Source organism: Echinops telfairi, unplaced genomic scaffold, assembly GCF_000313985.2.
Source record: "Echinops telfairi isolate 266 unplaced genomic scaffold, ASM31398v2 ScPeMD7_7475;HRSCAF=8513, whole genome shotgun sequence".
NCBI classification, from domain to species: domain Eukaryota; kingdom Metazoa; phylum Chordata; class Mammalia; order Afrosoricida; family Tenrecidae; genus Echinops; species Echinops telfairi.
The window spans coordinates 1,814,339-1,824,564 of NW_022111379.1; the positions used below are offsets into that span (position 1 = coordinate 1,814,339).

At 46.4% G+C, this 10,226-nt stretch overlaps 2 protein-coding genes across 2 annotated transcripts in view; one reads left to right on the forward strand and one right to left on the reverse strand.

The window, feature by feature from the left end:
* ZWILCH (zwilch kinetochore protein) overlaps positions 1-5,099 on the forward strand; it is a 35,109-nt gene extending 30,010 nt beyond the window's left edge. Inside the window, exons 18-19 of the mRNA XM_004711936.2 lie at positions 3,084-3,194; positions 4,756-5,099. Of these exons, the coding sequence (XP_004711993.1) occupies positions 3,084-3,172 (89 nt within the window). The 3' untranslated portion in view covers positions 3,173-3,194; positions 4,756-5,099. The remainder of the gene's footprint in view (positions 1-3,083; positions 3,195-4,755) is intronic.
* Positions 4,656-10,226, reverse strand: part of LCTL (lactase like) — a 12,778-nt gene continuing 7,207 nt past the window's right edge. Inside the window, exons 9-13 of the mRNA XM_004711999.2 lie at positions 9,030-9,304; positions 8,177-8,303; positions 7,762-7,961; positions 6,006-6,069; positions 4,656-4,948 (exon numbers count right to left, since the gene is read on the reverse strand). Coding sequence (XP_004712056.1) covers positions 4,833-4,948; positions 6,006-6,069; positions 7,762-7,961; positions 8,177-8,303; positions 9,030-9,304 — 782 coding nt within the window. The 3' untranslated portion in view covers positions 4,656-4,832. The remainder of the gene's footprint in view (positions 4,949-6,005; positions 6,070-7,761; positions 7,962-8,176; positions 8,304-9,029; positions 9,305-10,226) is intronic.

The following is a 10,226-nucleotide window of genomic DNA, read 5'->3' on the forward strand; positions in this document are numbered from 1 at the left end:
GGCGGCCGGCCGCTGTGTCCGTCCGTCTTGTGGAGGGCCTTCCTCCTGCACGCTGTCGGTGTAGAGCATATATGTTCTGCACGCGGTTTGTGCAGGTTCCATGCCCAGAAAAATTCAGTGTGTGCTGATCATGAAAGAGTGCCTTTTCTCGTCCTGGGTTGAGGAAGTGTAAACTCTGGGGCAGAGAGTAAGCATAAGGTTAGAAGACAAACTGCCAGCCCACGCTTTACCGTCTGCGCACTCTTCACGACAGTGGCGCTGGTGCCTCTGTCCGGGAGTCTTCGCTGTGGCTGGAATAAGTGCTGAGATTCCTATGACTAAAGACACCCGCTCTCTGCTGACTTGGGCTTTATTAAAGATAATTAGCTGGTTCTTCACACTCTCTCTCCTTTAATAATTGTTGTTACATCCATTGAGCATGTTAGGACCACAGAGCCCTGAATACAACAGCACAGCACAGCACAGCCCGGCGCCACCTCGTAATGGTCGTGTCTGCCGATTGCTGCAGCATTGGGCTCACCCTTCTGAAGACTTACCTGTATGTCTCTGTTCGCTCTCTACTTCCAAGGCTGCAAAACTATATTCAAATCCATTTGACCTGTCCCAGATAGAAGACTGTTATGGCCTATAAGCAGAACTCACAGAACTGTGTCTGGAAAATGTTTATTTTCTCCCCAAAATATAGGGTATAGAAATGTTTGTCAACTAGAGGATTTATTCATATGGCCAAACTACAAAAATCCTAAAAAAACCCAAAAAAAACCCGAAAGGAATTTTTCTGGGAGCACTCTGTCTTTTCTAGATGTGATATAAAACCAGGAAGCTATATAAGATTGAAAATTGACTATGAAATTAGAAAAATGTCTGCCTGCCAAAAAAAAAGCAAGAGAGAAAAATAATAAACTAAGAGAAGCAATGTGCAGTTCATGTTCAGAAAAGGGATTTGATTCCTTAGTATATAAAAGACTTTCAAATCAGTAAGAAAAATAGCAACGGGCCAGTCATATGAACCATTTTACCGCAAAGGAAATTCAGATGGTTTCAGAACAAAGCGAAGCTGAACCCCCACCTAGCAAGTGAAATGCACATTTCTATTCTATGGGTCCCACCCTTCGCCTGTCAGCTTAGGGCAGATGAGAACCATGGTGTCCTATTGCTGGCAGCCCAGGGGACAGGCCGCCATCGCCCACGGCTGGTTGCAGTGAGTGACGGAGCTGCAATGGGGCCACAGTTGCCCCACTGTAAGAAGTTCTCGAGCCGGCATTGCCCGTGAACAGTAATTTACAGGTACCCAGACCCATGAAAGACGACCTCCAAGTGTGGTTATTGCAAGATTGCTCCCTGGCCAACAACAAGGGAAAGGAGACGCGGCATGGACAAAGGTCTGGAAGAAGTCCACTAAGGAGTGGGATGGGGAAGGGAGGGCTGCTGTCAGCCCTTGCTCGCCAGGGGGGTGGGGCACTGGCAGGATCCAGGACCACAGAACAGTACTTACCACTTTACCTCGGATTATGGGATAGAGTGCCAACGGTTTTAATGACAAGGGCGCACTGAGTAAATGTTTGTTCTTCCTGGGAAGGGGGTGGTAGGCCAGATAAGTGTGGGGACCTGTGTTGGAGTCATCTGGGACTCAGAATGCCCGGGCGAAGTCCATCAGCATCTCCTGCGACTGAGCCGCTGCCCACCGGGAACCTGTAATGCCCCTGGCTGAGTCCCAGGAATGACGGAGGTGGAAACCAGCAGCTCAGACCTTTGACTTCCTCCTCTGCGCGTCAGTCAGACACTCGGGGCACGTGTAAGATGAAAAGGGGTTTTAAAGACTGATACGTGGGACACAGCTTTGGGAAATGCCAATTTTCTCTTTAAAGTTCTGAAATAAATAATGGATAAGCCAGTCTGCTTTGAAGAAATTCATGCCGGAGGAAACTCCTCTTTCCAGTGATCGTGACTAAGCAGGCAGTGCTGAGCACACCTGTGAAGAGTCTTCTTGATGCAGGCTACTTCAGCAAAGAGTGAGTCATGGTAGACGTTAGGGTAGCATAACTTAACATAACCAGCAATTCGATAAAACATTGACCCAATGACTCCGTTTATGAAAATCAGGGATTTTTATGAAATCATGTTTTCTGTGTGCTTGGAAATGTACCTAAGCTCCAATTGGGCTTGAGCTTTTATAACTGATCTATTAAATACTCTTAATATGTTTTCTAGACATTATACAGTGACCTTTGACCCAAAGCAAGGTACCCTCTTGAAGGAGGACCTGATTTGTAAACGTCATGGCTTTTCTGATGGAGCCCCCATTGCAACTACATAAAGCCCAACCATGGTTGATTTTTGTCCATGATCACGTGCCTTTGAGAAGTTACGCTTTCTATTTCACTGGACTGAGCACTTAAGTCACATTCTGCCTTTTCAAGATTTGTTAGCATGATGCTCTTCAGTAAAACAGCATCAGAGGCCAGGAGACTTGAGAGGGGAAAGTCTGGTTTCAGCTGCCATGGAGAGCGAGAATAATGATTTGGAGTTAATGGGGGAGAAAACCCGAGTCCCCCGAGGTGCTCCCCATCCAGTGGGTGCCCAGCAAATGGCTGTTGCTAATGGTGAGACTATGGAAACCGCAATGCTGACCCCCAAGGAAGCGGACACAAGCCCATCTAAATGTTAATGGGTCGTTTATTTTTTCAATAGCTCAGTCTTTGAGAGACGGGAGACCGGGCTGTCCGTGTCTAGTCCTAAGATGATGAATACTGAGTAGAATGATTTATAAGACAGATGGTACAATAGGAAAAAGGACCAGTTTAATTCCAGTTGCTGTGCCACACACACAGACTTAAAATACATATCTCACTAGAAACGTGTTCTTTACCGTTCAGTTTGTTGAGTCCGGTTTTACCTGTACCAGGTTTGATGTTTAGAAGAATTATTCTCGAGTTTTGCCTAAAGTTTTAAAGTGTAAGACACTTGCCCTGCAGACCGACCACGGGCTGATTATTGGGGCGATTGTGAAATTCCGCTTCCTGTATGCGAGAAAAGGCTGAAGGGTCTAAGCCATTCTGATTGGACTGCCTTTCTGGTTACAGATTTTCCCGAATTGACTCTCAATGGTAGCCTGGAAGAAAAGAAACACTTTGCTACCATGGTTACCTGCAGCCAAGTACATTTCAAGTAGAGCGTACTGATGCGGGCGCTTGGTAAGGTGTTTCGTGTTCACTTTGGGCATCTCCACATATTTGGTAGTGCATTAATAAGCACCTTATGTTTTAGTTCTTCCTATTTAAAAAGTCAATTTAATACATTAAGAATATGAATTGTAAAAAATAAATAAGTAACTAAAAGAATATAGATTGTTTATCATTAATCACCAAAGAGTCTTCCCGATGGAATTGAGCAGAGCTCGTCTTTACTTGTCTTCCTGTCTTCTGTGGTAACTTAACCGGTCCGTTTCACCCTACAGCCAGGGAAATGGAGGGGAAATTGGGGTTTTTTGGTGATAATCGATAAATACAGTAGAAAGAGTTTGATTTTATTTTAGAGTTTGATTTTTAAAACACCAATATGGGAGGGGGGAACCCTAGACAGGTTTACTGACTTATTAAAAGAGAAGCTTTGTTAAAAACAATTTTACCCCCACTCAATCATAGCCCCCAGTTGTAAACACCCTTCAAAAAATGGTTTGATTAGAGATAGTGTTAACTAAAATGATTAATGGAATAACATTTACTATTATCTTACTGTTTTATGTAACAGAAATAACATTGAAGGGAATCAAATAACAAGTAAACTGCTTGATATTATCACTCTTTAGCTGTGTTTTATGTAACAGAAATAACATTGAAGGGAATCAAATAACAAGTAAACTGCTTGATATTATCACTCTTTAGCTGTGTTTTGTCCCCAAACAAATGAGGATGAGGTCATTTTAGTATTTTACAGTTAAAAATAAAATAGGCATATATATGATCTAACCACAGAGAAGATAAATAAACTAACTGAACACTCTTAAATTATCATAAGAGTGTTCTTTGAGGTATTTCACTGAGTTGAATTTAGCAGAAGGAATATTTTATCTTAGAACCATATATATAAAAATATATACACTCGGGAGGGAGGGGAAAAATGAGGACCTAATGTCGGGGGGTTAAATGGAGAGAAAATGTTTTGAGAAACGATGTACAAATGCGCTTTACACAATTGATGTGTGTATGGATTGGGATAACAGTTGTATGAGCCCCTAATAAAATGTTAAAAAAGAAAAAAAAAAAAATATATATATATATACACTCACTTACTGCATGTCCTCCTAATGCTTTTCCTTGGTTGCATGATAGGGTTTACCACCTGGAAGAGTTGTTATCGATAGTCGATTGACTCTGTGTCAGGTCTAGGGTGGGACGCGGTGGCGCAGTGATTCAAGCACTCCGCTGGGAACCGACAGGGTGCCGTGTGGACCTGCCCGCGTTCGGAGGCCCTCAGCTGTGCGCGCCACGGCAGTCCTTTGCCCTGTGTGGTTGCTGTGAGGTGGGGTATGTGGGGGACAGTACTGAGGTGGCGGACATTAAAACAATCACACAACAGTTGCACACTATGATCCTTTTTTTTTTTTTAATGAAAATAGATGCATAATAGCAACATCAGTTTTGAGAGGGATGAGATTACAAGTGATTTTCATTTTTATTTATGCTTATTTTTGTTTTCTAGCTTTTAAGGCTTAGCACAAGCCACTAAAAAGAGTGGGGCTGTTATTTATTGCAGAATCTGAAAACAGAAACGTATGTGACCTTCAGAGCGGGAAAGTGGATGCGCCTGGAGCTACAAATCGGTCACGGGTCTCAAGTCTGCCCCCAGAGGAGGAGCATTAGCAGGACAGCAGCGATGAGGATGCCCAGGGTGCAGACTGTGGGCACCACAATCTCCGTCACCATCTGCATGTGACTTAGCAGCGGCCCTGGAATGGTAAAGAAAACGGTTTCACCAGTAAAACTTCATCCTGAAAGCTTTAACCATAATGGAAAAACTTGGAAAGGGGCGCATCACATTTTCTCATTATTCCTCTTTGCTGTGAAAGAGGAGCTGGTGAATTAAATGTTGCAAACAAATTGTGTGATGGAATTGTAAAATGTTTCCGAAGATCTGGGAAGAAGCATGTGGCGTAGCTGCTCGGATTGACCCCGGGAATGCTTAGCCCACAGCACTGCCAAGTCTCCGTAGAGCTGCAGAGTTTGTTAGAAAGCAGTAACTGAGTCCTCCCACTCGGTTCTTCCCTTTGTATTTGTTGTAACTATTTGGGCCGCTCTCTTTGTATACAAAGTTGAGGATTAGTTTTTCTATTTCTGTAAAGAAGGCTGTTGGAATTTGGATTGGAATGTCATTGCATCGATAGATCGCTTTGGGTGGGGTAGTAAGGACATCTTAACAATAGTAAGTCTTCAAATCCATAAGCGTAGAGCCATCTTTCTGTTTATTTACATCTTGAATTTCTTTTAGCAAATTTTATAGTTTTCTTTGTACAAGTCCTTTGCATTCCTGCTTAGACTTATTGCTAGGCATTTATTCTCTTAGATGCTATTGCAAGTGGAATTGTTTCCCTAATTTCCCATTCAGAATTCTCATTTGCTGGTGGATAGAAACTCATCTGACCTTTGCTTGTTGACCTTGAACCCTGCAACTTTGCTAACGTCTTCTGTTAGCTGTAGACATTTTCTTGTGGATTCTGGAATGTTCTACGCATAGGATCGTATCTGTGCATAGAGGTAATTCTGCTTCTCCGTTTCTATTCTGGAAACCTGTTATTTCTTTTTCTTCCAATATTGAGCAGGCAACCTCCTGATCTCAAGTTCAAGGGTAAAACTCTCTCAATGGCTACACGGCAGCCGAAAACCGTATACCCTAGCTTGTCGTGCATTCTTTCCAAAAATCGGGACTTTTTTAAAACGCCTTGGGATGTGGGAAAAATTGTTAAAAATCGAGACGTCTGGTCACCTTACGTTATAGAGTGTACTTACCTGCAGCAAGCCTGTGGCTGTTGATGGAGCAGGTTTCCCAGGCTTGCAGGTACCAGCTTTCCACCTGATGAGAACCCACTCGGTTAGGGATGTCATAGCCACGGTTTGCTTTTTGGGATCAGTTGGGGGACAATGTGAGATAAGGAAACATTCTTAACAGTCAGCTAATATTTAATTGAACACTTGCAGCCAGCAATGAGAGGGCGTTGAGAAAGAGCCCGTGTTCTTGAGGTGCTTGCAAACCCAGAGCTTCTCTCCTATTGGAAACTGGTGAGTGCTGCTCCCTCTGAGAGCCTCCCTGTGTGCTAACCCCCCATGGCTAACCCCAGGTAACCATAATGCAGGAGTTAACTTAGATGTAGCCACTCTAACAAGGTAACCACAGGCTATTAATGAGCCTCAGGGTAGCCATTTTGTATTGACCCTTGTGTGGCCACTTTGTAACTTCTGTAACTGTTGACCCATTGCTTTGTTTGTTTTTGAAATCGCTGGTGCTGCTGGTAAACCCCATTTTATTTTTTTTAAGTTCTCATTTTTCCATATAGCACGATGCCACCTGCCCTTGTGCCTCATTTACTCCACAGTGTAAAATTTCCCCTCGTTAAGCACTCGGGGTCAAGGGAGAATTAGACTCTAGCCACCCTTTGACCGCCGGCTAACAAAGGCTTATCAACTTGAGTTAAGGCTGCTTGTTGGTAAATTGGTCTCGCTCTGGCACTACACCTGGGGACAGCCTAGAAAGATCCTGGTGAATGAGTAAGACGGCTGTTGTAATAAAACACCTCGCTCCACACTTCACTTTCCATTCCCTGCCATTGACGCCCCGACGCAGGAAGAGGGAGCTGGGGGCGTGGTCGAGAATGGAAATCGTTTGGTGAGTTTTAAAGGATGATTAACTGTGGGTCTTTTTTCTCCTTTTGGAGCGAGTGTATTTTTATGGCTTGACCATTCCGCAGGAAGAGGTGGACATCATATGGTCCTCATACGTTCGATTCACTTAAGCTTCTTCTGTTCGCTGAAGAGTAGGTGTTACTAGTTGTTCGTATGAAGACTCAAGGTGAAAGTGGCGTGAACTCAGTCTCACTCAGATCTCTGTCCCCTCCAACGTCACCTCTCATGACCCTAGCGGGCCTGACGTGCTCCAGGTGTCAGCACTCAGACCTGAAAGCTGAATTCCTGTCCTGGGAAAGAGGGCAAGCAGGGACCACACTTGTGCACCCCGACAGCTCCCCAGACAAGCTGTCGTGCCGCCGAGTGGATGGCCATTCGTAGCAGCCCTGTGGGACGTAGCGACCCTGGTGAGTTCCCAAGACTAACTCTTTACCAGAGTAGAAAACCTGGCCTTTCTCCCATGGAGCTGCTGGTGGTTTTGAACTGCCGACCTTGCAGACCAAAGCCCACATGTAACCACTACCCATAATTAGTCCTACCAGGGAAGGGACAGAAAGGGAGGACTGGAGGAGGGTAGACAAGGATTAAAAAAAACAACGTCTTCTGGGGGGTCAATGGAATGTTGTCACTGATCTGATGGGAAGTGCTATGTGAGTAACAGCATATGTGTTGTATTATTTTACACAGACAAAAGGGGGAACTGACACATATATAAATAAATAAAAATGAAGTTCCCAAAAGAGAAGAGAGACCTAACCCTCGGACTCTGTCCCCATCAGACCTAAGCCTTGGTCGTCTGAGTGGCCACCAAGAAGGGACATGACAAACGAGCTCGTTTCAAAGAGGGAGCGGAGCGTCGTGGTACCTCTCTGGGACTGGGGAACCCGTGGGCAGAGATGAGCCTCTGGTAGTACTGCGCAGAAGCCTTCGGGTGGCGAGGTCTCTGTCGGTCGTTAAATTCGACGTAGTAGAGGCCGTACCTTTCCGAGTATCCTTTCTCCCATTCAAACTTATCCAGCAGAGACCAGGAAGTGTACCCTTTGATATTAGCACCATCTTTTATGGCTGCAAAGACACACGTCTATTAAAATTTAGACACACATGTTCATCCTGCAGCTGTACTGGAAAAGTGCTTGGCTGCTCACCTAAAGGTTGGAGGTCAAACTCACCAGCCACTCGAGGAAATGAAATGTGACAGTCCACTTCTGTGGACACCTGGTGCCGCCGTGGGAACGGTGTGGGGCAGTTCGAGTTGGGATCAGTCTTGGCCGGTACCTCACCTTTTAGCATTTCGTTGGTGTGCCCTCGAAGGTACTGCATTCTCCACTGATCGCATAACTGACTGCAGGGTAGTTTCTGAGCAGCTCCGTTTCCCGTCACGTACAGGGGAGGGTCCACGTACTGGGTCTGGAAGTGAGCCGCAGGAAAGACCGTCTTTGAAGATTCTGACTTGCAGGTGGGTTTCTGAGTCAGAGGCACACGGGAGCGTGCAGCCCAGCCTGCCACCTGATTATCAAGTGCCACTGGCATCCAGCAAGTACACATGCTCATGTAGAGCGGAGCGGGCAGAAGGCTCCTTTGCCCGAGGGAGTGACATTCCAGTAAGTCAACCTTATGGGAGAGGAAATGTACTTAAAGTCATATTGTTTCCCTCATCTTCCATTTCAGGTAAACAGCTGGAAAAGACGACGTGCTAAGTGTGCTAATGTTATGCCCCCCGTGGGAGTGGCTCCCCTCAGTGTGAATCGGGGCTGTCTGCTGGTCGCCTGTCAAGTCTGAGTAACTGAGTTTACTCGGTTTCCGCCGCTCTTCGCTTTCAGATGTAGGCACCTGCGTTTACGCTCTGAAAACCTGAATTAGGAAGGTTTAAAAGAAATGTCCTCTATGTAGCTTAACTAGGAGCCCCGATGGCATAGTGGCTATGCTTTGAGCTGTGACCCGCAAGGTCTCCGTAGCTGGGCTTTCTCCTCCTGTGAAGACTTCCAGCCTGCAAGTCCACAGAGGCAGATCTACTCTGTCCTGCCCAATAGTTTGCCGTGGGTGGGTGTGGACTTGAAGGCGGTGCGACTTGAAGGCGGTGCGTTTGACTTGGGTGGGTTGTTCTTTTTTAATGTAGCTTCACAAACTACTTACCTGCGCAAAGTTGAGGAGCCTCCTCAGCCCCCGTGGCACAGAATTGAGCCCCTGAGACCCCAGGTCTGGCCCGTTTGGGTCAACCAGCGCCACCAAATCCTGGTCGTTGCGGTAACTGGGCCCCTGGCGGGAGGGATAGTGCCTTTCTGTGATGTACCGTGTGGCAAAATGGCCTAAGCCCAGGAAATCCGCCGTGCCTTTCACGTAGCTCTTCTCCTGCAGGGAGAACACCGGGAGCCGCGACCGCTCCAGCCCCTGCTCTGCGCTCTTCCTTCCTGGCGGGAGGGAAGCAGAGGTTAGCTCGGTTTGTTTCCTCACAGTCTTGCACAGGTTCCTCGGCGTGCGCAGCTGGCTGACCATCTGGGCAAACGAGTTGGAGACCTGGTGCCACTGCTTGTATCAGAGGTGTTCCTGCAGGTGGCCCCTGGGAAGGGAGCTGCAAGTTGGTACGGGCAGGTGAGAGGGCAGAGGGCACGCTCACCTAAGAGTGTTGGAGCTGGAGCTATTAGCACCAGGTTGGACAATTTCACCTCTCTCCAAAGCACAGAGGTATGTGCTTGGAGCAGTTCCCAGTCTGTTGATTCACTTTACTCACACCTGCAGACTGAGTAGCTCACGGCTGGAAGCAACTGAAACGCCCATCATTTAATCAGCAGGGATTGGTTAACTGTGATGGACTGACCCTCAGAATGCCTGACGCAGCACGTGATACGCCAATGTGGAAAGATTGCCAAGATGTTTACGTGAGAAAAGGTGTGCAGCCTGTGTATCATAAACACACACACACCAAACAGCAGCATTTTTGCACGTGCTTAAAGGGTAAGTCAAAAAGTCCGACCACAAAATCAAACTTATATTAAAAATGCCCTTTTCAGCCCTTCCCTGGAGAATCCTGTGCTCATGGGTATGCACCACACAGCTGGTGATTTTGGCGGCCAAATCATGTTCCCTTTAAATGCGCTGAGTTTCGGGAACGAAGAGATGCCTTGACAAGATCAAGGCCATGGGCGCATGGGCGAGGTTCCTGACACAATTCTGGTCGGCCTGCCTTGCTACCCTCGGACGACCCACTGGTGCACTGTCGTGATGGGGACTCCTCAGCCCACCTCACTGGCCTTTTCTCACCAGCGCTGCTTTCTGTTCCTTAACATTCCTTCCCATTAAGCCCCTGACCATTCTGTGATCTTCGAGAAAATC